Source organism: Manis pentadactyla, chromosome 9 (assembly GCF_030020395.1).
Source record: "Manis pentadactyla isolate mManPen7 chromosome 9, mManPen7.hap1, whole genome shotgun sequence".
Classification (NCBI taxonomy): Eukaryota; Metazoa; Chordata; class Mammalia; order Pholidota; family Manidae; genus Manis; species Manis pentadactyla.
In genome coordinates this window covers 112,385,429-112,405,820 of record NC_080027.1, presented here as the reverse complement: position 1 = coordinate 112,405,820, position 20,392 = coordinate 112,385,429, and the positions used below count along the sequence as shown (strand labels likewise).

The window sequence follows — 20,392 nt, the reverse complement described above, 5'->3', positions numbered from 1 at the left end:
CTCTATTCTACAACCTGTACAACTTTAAGGGGCTTCCAGATGAGGCCACTTTTAATTTTAAGAGGGGTTAAAAGTACCTGTGTTAGCATGTATGTTTATTCTAATATGTGGATGAGGCTCTGTAGCTTATACAAGGTCCCCAAGGCAGGAACAGCCTGAATTCAATGGTCTCTTGAGTTGCAGGTCCAGACAGGCTACACTTTTGGACAGGGAGCCTGCAGGAGCTGCATGTGGTCAGCAAGCCAAGGACACAGACAAGATTCGGGGCTGAGCAGAGTCCGAGGCCCAGGGCTGTAAGCCTGCTGCATTTACCCTTGAATCTTACTCTCAACAATGGCAACTTTTCCTTTCTATCCCACAACAAGGAGCATATCAATAGGTACTATTTATTGAGTTCTTTCAAACTGTGTTAAATATTTTACACACATCATCTCATCATCTTCACAGCACCCTTAGAAGGAAGGTATTACAGCAATTAAACTGCTTAGTCTTCCTAAAAGCCACTGTGAGGTAGATACTATTCTTATTCCTGTTTTACAAGTGAAGAAACTAAGGCACAAAGAAATTGAGTAATTTGTGAATGGCTAATAAGTGGCAGAGTGGCTCAGAGCCGTTGTTCTTGGCCACCATGCTACCTGTGCGGAAACTGTTGAAGTCGCTGACTTAAAACCTTGTGGCCAGACCAAAATGCAAAGCGGAAACCATATTGGTGGTGCAAAATGGGGATTTAGAAAAGGGGTCTGGGGGCAAGATGCAGTTGCCTGTGAAGAACCATGGGACTTGGCTTTGTTTCTGACACATGAAGTAAATGGACAAGAGCTGCTCAATGAGAGACCCAACCACAAGAGTGAGCTTAACATTAAACATGACATGGGAGGAAATCTCTTGCCTCAGCAAGCCGGCCAGTGCAGATGTCATTGCAAGAAATGATATAATCTGAAGCTGAAGTGATTTCCAAGATCTGGAATCATGATCGAGAGGTGGAAAGAGCCCTGGGGGTAGTGAGTTAACTTACTTTCCCATTCTCTTTTCTTGGACTTTGGATGAGTCAGTCAGCCAGCCAAGCATGGATCAGTCCATGACATTCACTGAGTACCTTTTTGATGAAGTACTCTTTCTAGGGCAGTCAAGTCCCTCACTGTGAACATAGAATAAGTACTGTCTGTATTTAATGTTTGCAAGATTGGATTCTCAAGAAGGAAAGTATTCTATACATTCCATACACTATCAAATAATAGGTAAAACAATTTGAAGGACAAAAATCACTACTCCCAAATTTTACACTAGAGTTTTATAAGAAATTGGACCTGTCATACTAAAGAATTCAAGTCATTTAGGGGCAATTGCTGCGTTATGGTCAGTCTCACCCAACTGGTCACAGCCTCCTGGGACTATTTCTGAGCCATAATATTCAAGTGGAGACTCTCCCTTATGTTTGTGGATCTGTATGATTCTATCCAGGGCTCCTACCCCTCCCTAACTCCTAATCCATCTAGCAAGAAAGTAAAGGGAACACCAGGTGAGCATACATATTTACATAAGCTACAGGGCTGGGTAAACATCCTCTTAACTGGTTAAAGGGCACTTTATACATGACTCTTACTTCCTACCACTTTTAATGGGCTTCACACATCTAAAATCTCTTCCATATTCTTTAAAATTTCTTATCCTCATTCTCTTTAATGCTTTCCACCAGTGTTTTGTGCCTTGTATGACACACTAAGGTCTTGTTTTTCCTACATCCTTTTTATCACTAAGTGTAATAGGTTCTAAAATAATGTGTGTAGGTTTTTAAATAATGAATGTAAATATTTCCTAGTATCCATAAACTGCCAATTAGCTAAGACTTTCTATTATTTCCATGAACGGGTTCAAATGGGTTCTCTTTTGAAATGCATTGTGAATGTATTTTTCTTTCACTTCCATGTATTCCACCTTAGATATGATAAATTGCAATGCTTTTTAGGCCACACAAGCTTTTGTATTTATTATTGTGTACAGAATAGTGAAAAATAGACTCAACCATTGGTTACAAATTGAATCTCAGTAAGGGAGAAAAACATGTTCATTATTTAGCAAGTAAACAAAGAACATGTTCTCATTACACACTTTTAAAATGCAGTGTTAGTTTGAAAACAAGCAGATAAGCCAAGAAAAAAAAAAACCTAGAAAATGCTAAACATTAAAAGCCAGTAGTATTTCTCCTTCTTGAGAATGTTGTTTCTTAATGATAGTTACCAATTTTGACTTCTTTAAAAGGTTTAGAACATCAGAAAGGTAAAGAAAATTGAGTTATTGCCAATAATCCACACAAATAATTGACTTAACTACACTTCAATATAACTGAAGGTCACTGACTATTTTTTTCTTTGTTCCTAGTTTTCAAATATTGGATGGTTGATGTTGACCTTTAGCTTGTCGTGTTCTCTATGCCAGAGCCAAGAACAATTCATTGGTATTATTTATTTAACCAACTTCACCATTAAAGCTGCCGTAGAGGATCCAGGATGGAACCAAGGTAGGGTTGCAGGTCCGTACAAACAGTAAAATTAAATCTTGTACAGAAATGACCTTATGGGTTTTCCCAGCCTCCATGTAACTAAATAAAAGACTACATTATTCCCACTTAATAGGTAAGAAAACCGAAGGAATCCGGAAACAAGTATTTTCAACATTTACCAAGTATCTATAACAGGAAAGGCACAGTGCTTAGTTTCGGAACATGTATATCAATCAGCTGAAGTCAGTAACATCCTCCAGGCAGTCACAATCTAGTGACCATGGCTGACTATAAAAACAATAAAGACACAGAATACAATGGAAGAACAGGTGAGAGGACCACTTCTAATGACTGAAAGGTTTTGTGGAGATGGAATCTGAGCCAAGACTTAATGGATAGTGACTGTTCTACAGACACAGACGGTGGGATGGCAGAGGAGACAATAAAAGCAAAGGCATAGAAAGGATATAACGTGAGAATCTGTTATTCGTCACACAGGATTTGAGGGCAGGGCAGGGCTAAAGGCAGAAAAGAGGTAGAAGAGGCTCAGACCGAGCAGAAGCAGTAGAAAGAAAGGTAGTGATAGCAGCAATGGGATCTAGATAATCTGGTAACGGATTGCGTGTGGACCATGGAGGGGGAGGACAAGTTGAAGTTGATTCTGACACATTTGGACATATTGCTATGCCTGGACTAGAGAGAAGGGGATTTTTATTAGGGAGGTTTCAGAAATATGGGTCTAGAGATCAGCACAGATGTTGATTTAGAAATCAATCACAGGGATATGGCAGTGGAATTCATGTGTGTGGAGGAAATCACCAAGCAATAGAAAACAAATGAAAAAAAACAACAACCTTAAAATGCAAAGAACACCTGCACTTTATTATTTATTTATTTATTTTTAAAATTTTGATATCATTAATGTACAATTACTTGAACATTATGGTTACTAGACTCCCCCTATAATCAAGTCACCCCTGCATGCCCCATTACAGTTACTGTGTTATCAGCGTAGTAAAATGCTATAGAATCACTGCTTGTCTTCTCTGTATATACTGCCTTTCCCGTGTTCCCCCATCCCCCACTACATTATGTGTGCTAATCGTAATGCCCCTTTTCCCCCCTTATCCCTCCCTTCCCACCCATCCTCCCCAGTTCCTTTCCCTTTCGTAACTGTTAGTCCATTCTTGGGTTCTGTGAGTCTGCTGCTGTTTTGCTCCTTCAGTTTTTGCTTTGTTCTTATACTCCACAGATGAGTGAAATCATTTGATACTTTTCTTTCTCTGCCTGGCTTATTTCACTGAGCATAATACCCTCTAGCTCCATCCATGTTAGAACACCTGCATTTTTAAGAAAAAGTAGAGAGGGGGAGAAAAGGAAGTCATTGGTCACCTAAATGGTTGGTCTGAGAGAAAAGTGGATACTGTAAACTGATAGAAATCAGGGAAAAAAAGTTTCCAGAAAGAGAGGTGAATGCTGCTGAGGATGGAGTTTGCGATTTCCTGTGATCGTAAAGGTCACATCCAAGCTCAGAAACTCCACAAGAAAAACTGTGGTTTTTTAAGAGGAACCTTCACCTCCTTTCACCAATGGTTAGCCAGGGACTCAGTTATCAAAATAAATTGCAAGTTCCAATCTCCTTTATTAAACTTTCTTTGCAACTCACACTACTCTCCTTACACTTGAGCTCTTAAGATAACTATTATTAATCAAGAACAAAGCCTCACGTGCCCTCCTTCATCCTTGTGGGATTGAGCAGTGGTTATATGCAACGGCTTCTGAGTCACAGGGGCTGTTAGGAATCTAATCCAGCAGGGAGGAGGGCTTGTTACCTAACTTCTCTGGCCTCTCTTGCCTCGTTAGCAAAGTGGGGATGGTGGTACTTACCTACGACAGTTGAGAAGCGTGCAGGAGAGAATGCAAGTGAAACCCTCAGCACTTTGCCGTCAAAGGCTCAATTAATTTTTGCTGTTACTGTTTTGCAATCTCCCTGAAGGCAGAGGTCTACTCCAGTACTATTCCCTAAGGCGTGTAGCACCGACCTGGGTACTTGTGAGCCTCACTTTGCCAGCTCTCGGGGAAATGGCATTTGCAGGAAGAGGGATAAACAGCTGACAGGTCCCCGGGGAGTCGGAGGGAGGGCTGGCTGCTGGGCAACGGGGTCAGCAGGATCTCAGGCGCCCCTTCCTCCCACCCCACCCCGGGGGACCACTCATCCCAGGGTGCAGCGCGCCCACCCAGGGTGGAAGTTGGGCCCGGCTGATCGGATTGCGGGACCGCCCGGAGGAAGCAGTGCACGCCGGGACTGGTAGTCTTCAGGTCTCAAGTTCACGGGTTGGAGAAGGGCCGGGGAGAGAGCGGTACCGCCCTAGTCCCGCCTTTTGTCTACGACTCACTTCTCCCGGCCAATACCCTCTCCGGTGCCCAGAGCCTGCGCCTCTCCGATCCTGTCCCCATTGGTCGTGAGCCTCAGCGCCCTGGTCCCTACCCGGAAAGGGCGTTGGGGGAGGAGGTTTCCTAGACTACGACACCGGAAAGCGGGGGGAGGCGCCCGGCTCCCGAGGGCTGAGGGCGGTGGCATCGCTGGCGCTGGGGACCGGCTCGGTGGCTTCGGGAAACAGTTCGGCGACGGCGGCCGCTCGCGTTAGTTCGCATCCCGTCCTCGACACGGCTCGCAGCCCGCTTGCCTCCGCCGTCCGGCTATGTGTCCGACTGGCCGGGCGTAGCAGCTGCGCGTGCGCGGAACCGTGGGGCCATGAGCGAAGCCGGCGGCTGCCGGGGCTGTGCGTCCCCGGTCCCCCAGCGAGCGCCATGGAGCCTGGTGGCGGCCACGGCCGCGCTCTGCCTAGTGTCAGCCACGTCCGTGTGGACGGCGGGGGCCGCGCCCATGAGTCGGGAAGAGAAACAGAAGCTTGGGTAAGGGTGCTTGGCAGCCGGGATGGCTTCCTCGTGAGGCGGACCTCCGGCGTGGTGCCTGTCATTGCGACCTGGGCGCGCAGGGGCCTCCCCTGTCAGGATTGGGACGGCTGTTGCCTCGCGAGGACCCTGGAGGGGTGAACAGGGTCCGGGAGGGTGAGGGCCGCCGCCCGCGATGCGACCTCGGGGGCTGTCGGGGTGCCGCGCAGGACGTGTGTGACATGTGCAAGCTCCTTCCTTGAGGCCAGCCGCGGTGTGTCAGCTCGGCTGCCGTATCAGTGGCCCGTGAAGGGGGCTGCCGTCCGCGTCGCTGGGTGCGAGGGTCCTGCGGTTGTCTTTCGTTGGTGACATTGGTTTCTCGCACAAGTGAGCTCGCAGCTGGGAAAATGTTGCTGATCTCACAATAGTTAAGGAAATAGTGTTTACACCTGTTACGGAAAAGGGGGCGTTCATTGGAACTTGAACTTTACACGTTTTACCATTTCCTTGCAGTGTTTTCTTGTATTGCATTTCATAATAGTGCAAGAAAAGCCCCAATTAAGTATGTACCTATTCACTTTGCTAAGAGTAATTTTATCAGTGTCGAAAGTGTCATAAAATTAGTTATATTCACAGCATTTAATTCAGAGTCAATATTTCTAATATATGCTAGGTCCCCCAAAGGAATAGGAAAAAAGCCAAGAACCAGTAGAAATGGGCAAAGGGCAAGAAGAGTTAATTCACCAAAGAGTAAATGCAAATGGCCAAAAAACATGAAAAGTTGACCTCGTAAGTGTGAGATTCAGATTAAAACAATGAAATAGTTGGCTTTTGTCATCAGATTTATATTTATAAAACACATGGATAACGTCATGGATAGTTGAGGTGTGAGAATAAATTTAGTGGGAATGTAAATTACTGTAATTTACAGTATATCCTAAAATTTAAATTGGATATACTCTTCGATTCATTAATCCCGTCTCGGAATCCTACAGAAATAAAAGCACTATTAATGTCGAGATAGGTATACAAGATGTGCCTTTTGAAAGAATGGAATTGTTCCTTGGAGCATCTATATTGTGGAATAATATTCAGACATTAAGGAGGAAGTAGATCATTGGAAGGCTATCCAGAATATATTCCCAAGATACAAAAAAATGCAAGTTGTAGAATAATATGTATAGTATCATCCATGTTTTTTTAAAGACAGAAAATAAATTGTTAAGCTCAAGATTATATGGAAAGATGATTATACCTGGGATTAGGATGGAGCTGAGGTGGAACCATCAGGTTTATTTTATATACTTCCTTATTTAAATTTTTGCAAAAGTGTTGTATTAGTTTTTTTTATATATCAATAAAAAGCTGATGGAAAAAAGATAAAGTATCATCTATCAAAACAAAATTACCAGTAAACTCTAGGAAGTATCTTAAGTTTTCTCTGTGGGGATTTAATGTATCAGTGATAACTCTTTTATTCTGTGCCAGGCATTTTACATATACTGTAATCCTCCCAATTTCTTACTGAGGTGGATGTTGATCTGCATTTTGTAAATGAGGAGACTGAGACTCAAGGTTGACTACTTCAAAGCCACAGAGCTAGTAAATGGTGAAGCCAGTATTCAAACCCAGGTCTATATGACTTCAGAACCCATGTTCTCTCCACTATGCTGAACTTTCATAAGACTTGGTTTCTGAGACTGTTAAGTATGTTAAGGATACCACGTATCTTATCTGACCACTATTTCTCTTTCTCCCTTGCTATTTAAAAGTATTATTTGAAGACAAGTCATTGTGTAACTCATTTTTGACCAAAATTAATTTTTATCTGGAAAAGTCCAACCAAATTGGCTTGCGATTTAAGCTCAAATTTTGAGACCACTTAGATGAAATTACAGTTTATTAGGCTTTAGATTACTTTGCTGTACAATAAGAGTAGAATAAGAGTCTAGACCTATAATCCACACACAGTTGCCTAACTGCTTTCCCCTCTGGGAATTTTTAGGAAAGTAAACCCGATTTGTGATATTTACCTGCACAGTTTTTTAAAAGCCCAAATAATGATTTGTGATAAGCAGAAAATGCCCCAAACAAACTAGTAAGAAGACTGGAATTGTCACAAATAGTAAGCATATGCTCTGATGATTGCAGTTTGTAGTTTATGGGATTATCTACCTGGTTATATGTAGTCTTATCCTTCCTAGAATATGTTGATTTTTTTGTTTTAAATGTTAAAGCAGATGTTACTGTTATCTTTTAATAAAAAAAATAAAGTATAAAACAATCCAGTTTCTGTAGCATGATAGGCCTGTAACATTAGAAAAAACTTAACAAATTATCTTTAAAAAGAGACATAAATTTTGAACTGTGGATCTGAATTCCAATACATTTTATCCAGTTGTTGAATAGATATAAAACCCAATAGAAACATTTTTTCCTGTTCAGTCTAGTAACATTCTACCACGCTCTATTCGAATATGACTTTGTTAGGACTTAGATGATTGAAGTGAGAAAGAGAAGCACTCAACTGGATATTACATATCTCAGTTTTAGATCATATGCTGCAGAAATGTAAGGATTGGAAAATAATGTGTCCTCATATGCAATCATGTCTTATGCAATAATCTTTAAAACTGAATGCTTGCAAAATTGGGTCAAAAGTTAAGCTTATGTTATCTGTAATACATACATCTAGGCACTACAGTTACCAGTTACATGAATTTCTACTTCTTGGCAATAATCTTGTACTAATTCCATTTCAGGGGAAGGGAAAAGAAGAATTTCAATATTACATTTCTTAATATCAATGCTTGAAAGGGAAATTTTCTCTCTTTTTTTATTAGCTAATTTGAGAGACCTTTTTCATCTGCAATATAGTTAATGTCTAGGATTCTTTAAGATACTCATACTTTCCTGAGATAACTTGATCCATATTCTATTCTACTTGTAAACCCTTAAAGAATTAATGTTTTAGCAAAGTGATAAGATCTTGTTTTTAATTCTTAAATGTTTTTAAATGATTATTATTCATAAAAAGTTGTTCAGACTTAATTTTTCTGGTCACAGGTTTAAGTGTACTTAATTACTTGATTTTGCTGGTCATTATAGGCCAGGATCTGGAAGTTAGTCCTTTTCTGTCTGCCAGCTTTATTATTGCCAGTATTTAATCATCCATGATTATAATTTTGTAAATGATAATTGCAATATAACAGGAGACAAAATAAAAATGTACACAGCCATTTTCTTTAACACAATCGTCAATTCTTGCCATAAGTGATTGTAACTTTGGGAACAATAGTAAGAGTTAATAAAAGATTATTAAACTATTTTTCCTTTGCTAATTATTGAGAGATTTGGCCTTGTCTTAAGTTTTTCCAATAGCTCCTATGCTTAACTGAAAGACTGATTGATTCCTTTGTCCAAACCTCAGTACATCTGGTGTGGGAATCAGAAATCTCCATTTTTTAAAATTTCTTTAACTTTTTAATTGAAATACAGTTGATATGCAATATTATATTGGTTTCAGATGTACAGTATAGTGATTCAACAATTATGTACATTACTAAATGCTCATCATGATAAGTGTGGTTTCCATCTGTCAACATACAGAGAAATCTCCATTTTTAAAGTCATACTGGGGATTTTGAGAAACATAGTTAACCAAAACACACAGATCTCTTTTTTGATTAGTTTTCTCATTTTAGAGAAACAGTTTATTTAACTTTTGACAATTTTTTAAAGAAGCAGAGAGTACATCATAAAATCATAAATATCTTTTGAAATGTGACAAACTTCTATTAGTAATTGTGTATTAAACTAGTCATTAGTGATTTTATTCAGTTTAAGGGGGAAGGCAGAAGCTCGACAGAGTATTAGTTCATGTCAGTACATGCACATATCCAGCCCTCTCTTTTGGTAGAATATGTAGTATAAACAATAAATGGTGGGAATAATTGCACATTTCTTTTTGGGCTCTCCAGCAATATTCCCCCTTTCAAGACAGGTATTGTTAAATAATTTTGTTAAGAGGTAATTATTCTTCAGCATCAGGTTTCCTTCTGTCTGCGTGGCATGCATCATTCATCCATTTTCTTAGGAAAAATTACAAGATGAATTTTACATAAATTGCTGGAAATATCAAAAATTTGCCCCAGCTCTGTGTGATTCATGCAAGCTTGTCTCCTAACACTGGGGCGTGTTTACTGACTGTGTTAATGTCCCCTTCTAACTAAATGTTTTTTTTTTTTATTGGTATATGTTTATGAAGGAGCATTAACTTTTTGATAGATAATAAATAGAATATACTAAATTTTTTTCCATTTCTGCTTTTTTAAAATTAGGATTCAAGTACTGGAAATGTTTGATCATGCTTATGGTAACTATATGGTAAGTAGAAAGCTTATCTTTACATACCGTTTATGTGAGCTGATTATTATGTGAGCACAGTCAACTGGAAGTTTTGAAACTGAGTTAATAACACATTTTTTTGAAAGGAAGTTTTTAAACAAAGCAGTGCAAACAGAGTATTCCTGGTATTGGTTCTTAGGGAACCAATGTATTGAATAGTAAGAATGAACTGAATTAGATTAGGAAACCTTGTTTTTGAACATGGTATCAACATGTTCATTGAGTGCCTTATATAGCTAGGTATTGTAGATGAATAAGATGTTATCTCTGGCCTTAAAGGAAATAATTCTCAATTTTAAAAAACCTATTTACGGTATTATCCTCTATACTCTATAAAGAAAACCATTGCTTAAAAGAGATGAACTATCACCTAGTTTCTGTCCAAATTGTGTCCTCATGGTGGGCTTTGATTTGCATATATTTTGCCTTCTAGTTATGCCGATCTGTATTGTTTTAGTGTTCACTTGAGATGAAAAAGCAGTTTCAGTTTTGCAAGATGAAAAGTTCAGAATGGTGAATATACTTGTCCCTGCTGAACTTACTTATAAAAATGATAAAAATGGTAAATTTTCTGTTACGTGATATTTACCACAATTAAAAATTTTATCCCTCTATAGCATGAGAGGAGCTCTTTAGGGGGCAGGAGGTCAGGCCAGGGGTGAGGGTGTCTTTTCCCCAAGCTGGAGCTGCAAGGGGCTGTAGCTGCCCCGCACCCACCTTTCCCTGCTGTGTCCCTCAATAAAATGATCTTAAACTTCTTAACCTTTTTTTGATTTCTAAAAAGGTAAAATCACATTTTTGAGTTCAAAATAAAATGTTACATGTAAATTTTGAGTTCAAAAAAAAAGTGTTACATGTAACTTTTTATGATTTTGAAAAAGTTAAACTATTCTGAGAATTCTGATGACCTTGTTTACATTTTAAAATATGTCAGCAGATTTTCTTTTATGATTAAGGCCTGTAAAATGTAGTTGGAAAAAGTTTGGCAGAGAACTAACTTTGATTCTGTTTTAAATATTTTTTTAACGGATTCTGTGAATCCATTTTTCATTGCACAGTTGTCCCTTGAACAGTGTGGTGGTTGGGGAACCAACCCCCCATGTAGTCGAAAATGTACACTTAGCTTTTGATCCCCCAAAACTTAACTACTAATAGCCTTCCGTTGACTGGAAGCCTTACAGATGGCAGTTGATTAACACATATTTTGTATGTTATACATAAGTCATATTATACTGTTTTTTTAGAATAAAGTAAGCTAGAGAAAAGAATGTTTTTTCAAATTGTCACAAATGTCAAAAATTTTCCAATATATTTATTGTAAAAAGCCCCTATATAAGTGGACTTGCACAAGTTCAAACCTGTGTTGTTCAATGGTCAACTGTATGTTACCTAAATATCTTTATATATTAACACTATCTTTATGATATAGTACATCTAAGTACTTATATTTTTTAAAATATTCTTATATTTTTTAAAATGTTTTATATTTGATAATCCTTGTTCCCTTTTATATTGTACCCTTTTTAAGAGTATGTATTGAATTCTTAATAAATGTTTTCAGAATATGATAGCAACAAAGTTTTGGGTATTTTTTAATCATATTGAAAACACAGTTTTAAATTCATTTTTCAAGACTGCAGCCATTCCCTTACACTTCTTTCAAAGTCATTTATCCCTGGGTAATTCAGTTTGGGCAAAGCATAATTTAACAAACATAAGCTGATAGTTTTGGTGTTGCCAAGTGGATCCCTGCTGTACCCTCAAATTTTAAGCCATTTCATAAATGCATACTTTTGGTTCCACAGTTGAATAAATGGTATATAGTTAGATTAGTTCAGTACCACTCACTGTGAATAGGGTCCTCTCTTCCTAAAGCACAGTATTTTTAATATCTTGTCCCTATTAGGTTAACAGCAGAAAGTTATATCAATACACTTTTTTCCTACTGTAGAATGCACTTAATAAATTTTGTGACAGAGCAGGTATGGAGGGGCAGCCCTCAGAGGACCCCCTGGTCCAATTCCTGTTTATTGGGCCCTAGTTGGGTAACTTCGTTAATGCTTATGTACAAGATCTAAAGAAAAGGGATTTCATCTCCAAAGACTGGGAACTCCTAAAACTAACACCCCCTCCATTTCTCCAATGGATCCACACTCATCTGACAGTCTCTTGCAATATATACTTTCAAAATGTTCAATGTACAACTGTTTTACAGCGTAAGTGACTCTTGCAGTGTACCTGTGCCATGCTCAATTTATGTGAGGTTAGTCTAAAATACATACTTCTTCTTTTCAGGTTGTCAACTAACATGAAGCAGTTCTAAAACATTAAAGAGAGAGCAAGTGTGCTGTATTTGTTATTTGCAGTCAGTTGAAAATTTTTTTAGTTCCTATACTCAGAAACACTATTAGCTTGCTGAATTAAAAGTATATGGGCTTTGGAGTTAGATGGGTTTGAATTCAAATCCTCTCAGCTATTTAATGACTTGGACCTTAAATGGATCATTTAACCTCTTTGAACAGTGTCTTCCTATGTAAAATGGGGATAATTGCAAAGTGTTGTTGTAGATTGTAACATTTTGGAGAATAGGGACCATTTTCCTTAATTTTTAATGAATTCATCTTTTACATATCCTGTGCCTAGCATCATGCCTTGCACATAAATGCTTTTGCAATGTTTTTTTTGAAAGAACTGAATTGAATTCTTATGAAAATATAATCAAGTAGTGTTAATTATTTGCATTTGATTATTATGATTCATCTTTGCCTTTTAAAGTCAAATAAATAATTTAATGAACTTCATTAAAAATGTAGGTTTATACTGAATTTGGGGGTCTGTAACTCTGCTTTGTTGTAGCCAGTTGCCTACTGTGCTAAAATGTAAAATTCATGGCACATGGTGGGCTTTTAATAAATGTTGGAAAGCTTTTCATTTCTCACTAGTTCTATTTGCTGTTGCTCTTCAGGCTTGTCTAAAACGAGAGCAATTCCTTTTAAACTTCTTGGTTCTCTGGAAAACGATGGTATTATTCAAACAAGGCAATATAATATGATTAAGAGCAGAGACTCTGGCAATGGCGCAGGATACCCTGAGGCTGTTTTGCCACCTGTCAGCTGGGTTACATTGGGAAAGTTACCTAATCTCCCTGAGCCTATGTCCTCATCTCTCTAAAATGGTTTGCCTGCCTCACAGCGTTGTAAGGATTAAACATGCTCATATAATTAAATTGTTCAGAACTAGCGTCCAGCAAATAGGAAGCACTGTGTAACTGCTACAAACTGCTACTGCTGTCACCACTACTGTCGGTTTCCATTCTCTGCCTGAGATTCAAAGTGCCCTCTAAAATTCACCTAGGCATTAACGCAGAACTCGTTCCCCAGATTACAAGGGAAGTTCTTTAAAGCACACACACATTCTTTCCTGTCTAGCATGTGCCCTTTGAGCTTGTTTTTTTCCTTTCCTTCTTTTGATTTCCCAGGTTCTGTTAATGCTGTTTTTCAATAAGAGGGCCTTGCCAGTTTTAGGTAGATCACAACATCTCTGCCATCCCTGGTGGTTACTTTTTCTGATTTTATCAATTATTGGCATAAATATTAACATTATAACAACTATGTTTAATGACTCTTTCACCCAGAGTGCAGTTTATCTGCAGGGAGTTACACAGATGGTTTTCTCTTTTCTGCCAATAACGTGAAATTTGGTGTTTTGGCAGTTACTGTGTAATCTTATTTAACCCCATACTTTAGGGCTTCTATTAGCATGTTTTTAGTATTTGTGCAGATTAATTTATATGACAAAATGACATGCATTTAGGACAGTAAATGTAAAACCATTTTGGATGTGAGCTCTCTGATGTTTGTCTTCCAGTGTCTTTCCTGGCTACAAACTGAAACTGTTATAAGCAAAACCTATACTTTGGTAGAGCCTTAAACATTACAAAAAAAACTTTAAAAGAACTGGTAGGCACAGTTTCCTTTCACTAGTAGAATCATATGTCACAACCACCTTTAAGGTACATTGTGTGAGAGCACAGTTCAAAGAAAAATAGATTAGTCTATCATTCAAACCAAAGGAATTGTTTAAAAATGTAACCACAGTGGATTTCTAGATTTATATAAGCTCTCTTAGAATTACTTGTTTTCCCTAATATTTCTTTCTTTAAACATTTCTTATTGTGGCTAAATATACATAACATAAAATTTACCAAATTTCACCATTTTTAAGCATACAGTTCTGTGGCATATACATTGTTGTTCAACCATCACATCTCCAGAACTTTTTCATATTTCCCATTTGAAACTCAGTTTGTCCATCAAAAAAGAGTAATTCTGTAAAGTATTTAGAAGTGGTACTAATGGCTAGGAGAAGGGAAGATGGAAATTTATATGCATCTTTTTTGTGTGTAGATGGTTGTGTGGCTACCTTTGGTTACTGATTGTTCCTTGGCCTGTTTTTAGAACATCCTAAAATTTTGCCAGAATGGCATAAGAAATTCTGTAATATCCTCTCATAAAGTTTTATCACACTCTTTTACTCTACATAGGATTTTAACTCAGTAGGACCAGATATCTTTGCTTAATCAGGTATAATTTCTAGAAAAAATATCCAATTTCAAGTGCACAAATTTTGCAATTGTATACCTTTATTTAACTACCAGCACAATCATGATACAGAACATTTCCATCACCCCAAAAAGCTTCCTTATGCTCCTTTGCAATTAGTTCCTTTTCCCCACCTCTGATTTATAGCAACTGTTGTGGTGATTTTGTCACAATAGTTTTTCCTTTTCTAAGATTTCATATAAATGCCATCATACAATATATAGTCTTTTGATTTGGGTTCATTCATTTAGCATGATGTTTCTGAGATTTATCCATGTTGGGTATATTATAGTTCCTATTTATTGCTCAGTAGTATTCAATTGATTTGATTGAATACAGTTTATTTAGTCACTGGTTGATAAATACTTGGCTTGTTTCTGGTCTTTGGCATTGTTTAAATAAGTGCTATAAACCTGTGAATGCAAGTTTTTATGTGGACATATATTTTGTGTACTTCCCTTCTGGGAATAGGATTTCTGAGTCATATGGGAAGGGTAAGTTTAACTTTATAAGAAACTGCCAAACTTTTCTAAAGTGGCTATAACTTTTTGCATTACCCGTCTGCAATGTATAAGAGTTTCACATAAGAGTTAGCGCACATCTCCAACACCTAATATTTTCAGTCTTTTTAAGTTCAGCCATTCTAGCGAGTGTGTAGTGGTATCTTGGGATTTTAATTTGATCTATCCTGATGACTAATCTTGAAAATCTTTCTATGTGCTTAGTTTATCTTTTTTGGTGACTCATCTGTTCAGCCCTCTTGCCCATTTTGGTCATTTGTCCTGTTACTAAATTGTAAGAATTAAACATTCTGCATATCAGTCCTTTATCACATATGTTTTGTAGATATTTTCTCCTAGTCCGTGCTTTGTCTTTAAGTTTTCTTTACAATGTGTTTTAAATTGTGATCAAGTTCAATTTATCCTTTTTTCTTTTATGATTCATGTCACTCATATCTTACCTAAAAAAATTTACCTAGCTCAGGGTCACAAAGATATTCTTGTTTTCTTCTAGGTATTTTGTAATTTTGGCTTATTCATTTAAGTATATCACCTGTTTTGAGTTAGTGTTTGCACGTGATGTGAGATAAAGGTTGGTTTATATTTCTTTCCTATGTGAATATTCTTATTCCAGCACTACTGTTGAAAAGAATATCTTTTCCCCACTGAATTATTTTGACACCTGTGTAAAATCAGTTAACCACATTGCATGGGTTTGTTTCTAGACTATTTTTTTTTCTATTAATCTAAATATCCATATACCAATATCACACTGTCTTGATTTAGTATTAAATCCTGAAATTAGGCAGTGTAAGACTTTAAGCTGTGTTCATCTTCAAAATTGTTTTGGAAATTCTAGATTCTTTGTATTTCTGTGTTAATTTTAGAATCATACTGTCACAAATCGTGTTGTAGAATCATTTCTACAAAAAAGCCTGTTGAGCTATTAATTGAGATTGTGTTGAATCTGAAGATTAGGTTGGGGAGATTGACTTCCTAACAATATTGAGTCTTCGTAAACATGGTATTTCTGCCCATTTATTTAGATCATATTTAATGTCAGCAGTGTTTTATAGTTTTCAGTGTATAGGCCTTTACATCTTTTGTTAAATCCATTCATAAGTAGTTCATGTTTTTGATGGTATTATAAGTGGTAGTTTTTCTCATTTTAATTTCCAATTGTCCACTGATGTTATGTAGAACTATAATAACTTTTTGTCTGTTAACCTAATATCCTACAACCTTACTAAACTTATTATTTCTAGTAGCTTTTTTGGGCAGGTCCTTTAGAATTTTCCACATGGTTGATCATGTCATCTGCAAACAAAGAGGACTTCTCTTCCCTTTCCAATCTACCTGCCTTTTATTTCTTCTTCTTATTGCTATGTACAGGACTTCTGAAAAGAAATTGAAGAGAGGTGCTGAGGTCCTTGCCTTGCTCCTAATCTTAGGGAGAAAGCAGCTGGCCTTTCACTGTTAACTGTGGTGTTCGCTGTTAGTTTTTCACAGGTGCTCTATATTAGGTTGAGTAAGTTCCTTCGTCTTTCTAGTTTACTGAGATTTCATCGTTACAGGGTAATATATTTTGTCAAATGCATTTTCTGCATCTACTGATATAGTCTTCCTTAAAAAAAGATCTGTTAGTAGCAGGGCTTTGTTTCATTATGATATTATTTATTAATGTTTTGTAACCTAAGTTTATCTTATTATTGATAAAAACCAAATTAAAATATATTGAGAATTTGGAAACTTTTCCTTATTTAATTTCTACTCGGTAGTAAGTAACTGAAAATCTTATGAGACCACTGCAGTTTTGTTACTGTTTTTCCTCAGAGCTGAAAAACATTCATTCCATAAAGTGTGCTACCAAAAGGACAATAAATGTTCAGTGTAGAAGGTGAGTCTAATAGTTTAGATAAATGGAATCCTAACAGCAGAAAAATGAATTGATAAGTGAATATAGTGAACAAAGGGAAAAGGAAAATTTGACTTGGGGTGAGAGAGAACTGATAAACTATGCAAGTTAAGGCAGTAATTAGCATATGTTATTAGTGTGTGATACACAGTTTATTAAATATCATTTGGTTTTTAGTTTAGGAAGGAAATCTGCCTCAAGGAGGGAGGTGTTTACCAATAAGGATCTGGAATAGAACATTTAAAAATGTATATAACTTTATTAGAAATTAAATATATTTGATATTTTCAGCAACTCACTTTTATAATGCTTTTGTTTTATTATTTTTAGTAGGATAAGTCTTTTCCCTTTGCCTCGTTTTTGAAATTGGTTTTACTAAATAGTTTTGGATGCTGCTTTAACTTGAGTGTTTTAGAGCACTAGTAAATTTAGAATCTGATGTGGAGAGTCCACTGTGTTTTGTTTTATTTCATGTTTTTTCTTTTGCTTTTAGCTAAGCCCATGTTCTACTTGATTTATATAGGATTCTTTTATCACCTGAGTTTTACTTCTGACTGATAATTATTAAGAGTTTTTTGGGGCTCTGAGTCATAGCAATATGAATTACTTATCACTGGTTGTGGCAATACATTGCAAAGAGAAAATATTACTGTAGTTCAGATAGTCAGGATACTTGAAGCATAAAATGACTGTTTATTTGCCACGTATGCATGGCTTGGGACTTGTGCAAAGCAACTGTAGTTTACTTTGTGGTTAACCCAGGAGAAAAGGCTGTGGTTTTGTTTTTATCCTTAATCTTGAAACGGGAACATAAAGTATTTTTACACCTGGTTCAAAACTCCCTGATTTGATTATTCTGGTTTGCAATTGCTATTAATATTTTTCTTATCTAGATAAGCTTAGGGTTGAAGTTTCATATTTAATTTCAGACAAAGATGTTTGTGTATGCGTGTGTATTTTACAAAACCCTAAAAATAGTATGAAGCTTCCTTAGTGGTTTAAATAGTAAGGAACTCTTCACCATCAAATTAACATTTGAATGATCTCTTACAAAGTGTCTTTCAAAATACCTCTTTCAGCAACTTTTGAAAAAATCACATTCTTCTTGAGTTACTCCTAAATGTTGTTCATATGTTTTAAATATGAAACTATGAAGCAATAAAAGTAATGTGCATTCTGGAATTGGAATTAACACTGTAAAAGTCAGAACTTGACATGTAAATGTCACTAGGAGTTTAAACTAAAAATTATTTGTAAGGTAAATATTAGAAAGTATTGAATTCAGAATTTAGCAGCTGCATGTGGATTCTAATTATATCAAAACTTTTGTTGCCTGGTGTCCTTTCCTCAGGAAATGAGTGAATCATTATAGAGCCCCAAACTTTTAAAAATACCTAACAGTTGCAATATTCATCGCTTTTTGTATTCTTTAGCCAACTTCAATTTTTTTTTTTTTTTTATCTTTCCCTTTTTGTTGACTATGCGTTCAGTGTTCCTGGCCTCTGTTTTTCTGCTGCTAATGTGCTGTGAGTTTGGAGTCTAGATAACTGAGTTTAGTGAGAGGGGGTAGGATGGAGTTATGTGTGGAATTGGGAAGTGTTTGGCTGAACTTCAAGAATTAAGAATCATACAAGTATAGGAAGAGCAAGTCATTCAAAGTATGGAATACCAGATTAGTCTTAGAAACTTTGTCTTAGCAATACTTAATGAAGGCAAGAAGAGTGTGGAACATTTTCAAATTTCTGAAGAAAATATGTTTGAAGCATTTTATAACCATTCAGATTGTTTTTCAAATGTAAGGCAAGACACAGACTAACCCAAGAATACCAGAGAAGTAACAATACTGATGATATTCTTCAAAAAAAACCAAAAAATTACCTGAAGACTTTGACTTTGTCCAGACAACCAAGAGATAAATCAAGATAAAAACTCAAGAATGGAGAAGCTGCAGAAAAATGGTGTGTATTGACTTCACCTAAGTAGATAGAACTCTAACACCAGCAACTGCGGTAATTAATGGTTCCAGGCCAGAATACAAATGCCATGAACATTTTAAAATCTTTGTCAAAACAGTAAAAATTCTGCTTCTGATAGTTGTAAATGGACAGATAAATTTTTTTAAATAGCAAAGATACTTAGTATACTATAATTCAAAATATTAGAGATTTTTGAAAATTACGATAGTGTTCTTTCTCTGCAAAATCTCATTAACAGAAGTGTGAATGGTGCTTGCTTTGCTTGCTTTTATCTCATTGTGTAAGTTAAGAGATGAGCATGTACCCTTTCTATACTTTGGTGAGTTGTTCCACTCCTTTCAAAGTTTGGATCAGCTTGAAAGATTTTATCCTTTGCACTCTGTGTATAATATTTTCTGAGAATTCCTTTAATGGGAAGTTTTGTGCAGGCATCATTTCCTCTGTGACATCTTCATCCTTTATGTGACAACCACTTTCTGTATCTGTGTAGATACTTGGATATTCACTAAGTTCCTCTGGCTACATATCTGGAGTCTCTCAAGTGGCACCAGTATCAGTATTCCATGGTCCGCTATTTCTTCTATAGCTTCATTTATGTTCAATTCAAATTTCACTTTCAGAAGTGATCACTTTTTTTTTTTGCTGAACTTTCATCCTTGTTGACTAATTTCCTCTTTTGGTTGTTCATTTTTATAAAATGTCAAACTGTCTTGTAAGATTATCACTGAGTGACAAGGAGGCAACACAACCACCTGCTTGCTGTCTGTGTGTGAGCTAAGAAATAGACACACAGTGACCAATAACTGACAGACTCTGAAAGAAGTGATGTGACTGACTGCTGATCATGAAGAGCGTCTGTTTATGTAGTGATTTGAATAATGAAGGACTAATACCAAAGTTTGTATTTTATGCAGTTACTTGCAGCTAATATACAATGGTAACTGAAATTTGAACCATGTCACTGTGGTTTTTTTGAATGAAACTGGGGAAACAGAGCTATGCAAAGGGAAGACTGCCTATAATAACATAATTGACAAAAACCCTTAGTTAAATGGGCTGAAATATGAGTATATTTATCCTGTTATTATTGGCAGGGAAATATGAGTATATTAATCCTGTTATTCTTGGCAGACAATATATATTGTCTAAAATTGAAATATGTAAACAGTGATTCTAACCTCTAAATGTTTCTCATAATCATATTTTACTAATTATAAAGGAGTCTTTTAGGCACTCTTCCCTTGTGAAGAAAATGTAAAGTTTGGTAGGCCTTCCTTGTTTTTCTCCCTTTCTATTAAGACCCATATCCAGTGAAAGAAATGTTCTAGTCCATTTTCACTGAAACAACTACCAACTTCACCTAGTCCTCTGGCTTGTGGCCATATATGCAGGGCCAACAGCATCAACTCTCATACCCTTTGGGTAGTAACATAATTCCCACTAAAACCTTTTTTTATTCCTGGTGCCCATGCTGTGCAGTGCAGCTTCATTTTCTACAGTATGCTATTCACTTTTGGCACTTGAAATTTCTTATTTTCAAGCTCAGCTATGTATTAAAAATAATTTTAAAAAATTTATACAGCATTTCAGTGTGTTTG

General features: G+C 36.7%; 1 protein-coding gene and 1 long non-coding RNA gene across 7 annotated transcripts in view; one reads left to right on the top strand and one right to left on the bottom strand.

Annotated features, from left to right (window-relative positions):
• Positions 1-3,379: 3,379 nt before the first annotated feature.
• LOC130684956 (uncharacterized) lies at positions 3,380-4,925 on the bottom strand. Its single transcript, XR_008999384.1, has 2 exons — positions 4,388-4,925; positions 3,380-3,840 (listed from the first exon to the last, which is right to left on the bottom strand). It is a non-coding gene; the product is annotated as an uncharacterized LOC130684956 (long non-coding RNA).
• Positions 4,926-5,035: 110 nt separating this feature from the next.
• The window catches only part of EDEM3 (ER degradation enhancing alpha-mannosidase like protein 3), a 65,253-nt gene continuing 49,896 nt past the window's right edge, over positions 5,036-20,392 (top strand). Inside the window, exons 1-2 of one of the 6 annotated variants that reach the window (XM_057507945.1) lie at positions 5,036-5,416; positions 9,736-9,781. In XM_057507945.1, coding sequence (XP_057363928.1) covers positions 5,256-5,416; positions 9,736-9,781 — 207 coding nt within the window. In that variant the 5' untranslated portion in view covers positions 5,036-5,255. The remainder of the gene's footprint in view (positions 5,417-9,735; positions 9,782-20,392) is intronic. The other 5 variants (XM_036912560.2, XM_036912561.2, XM_036912562.2 and 2 more) reach the window with 5 other exon arrangements.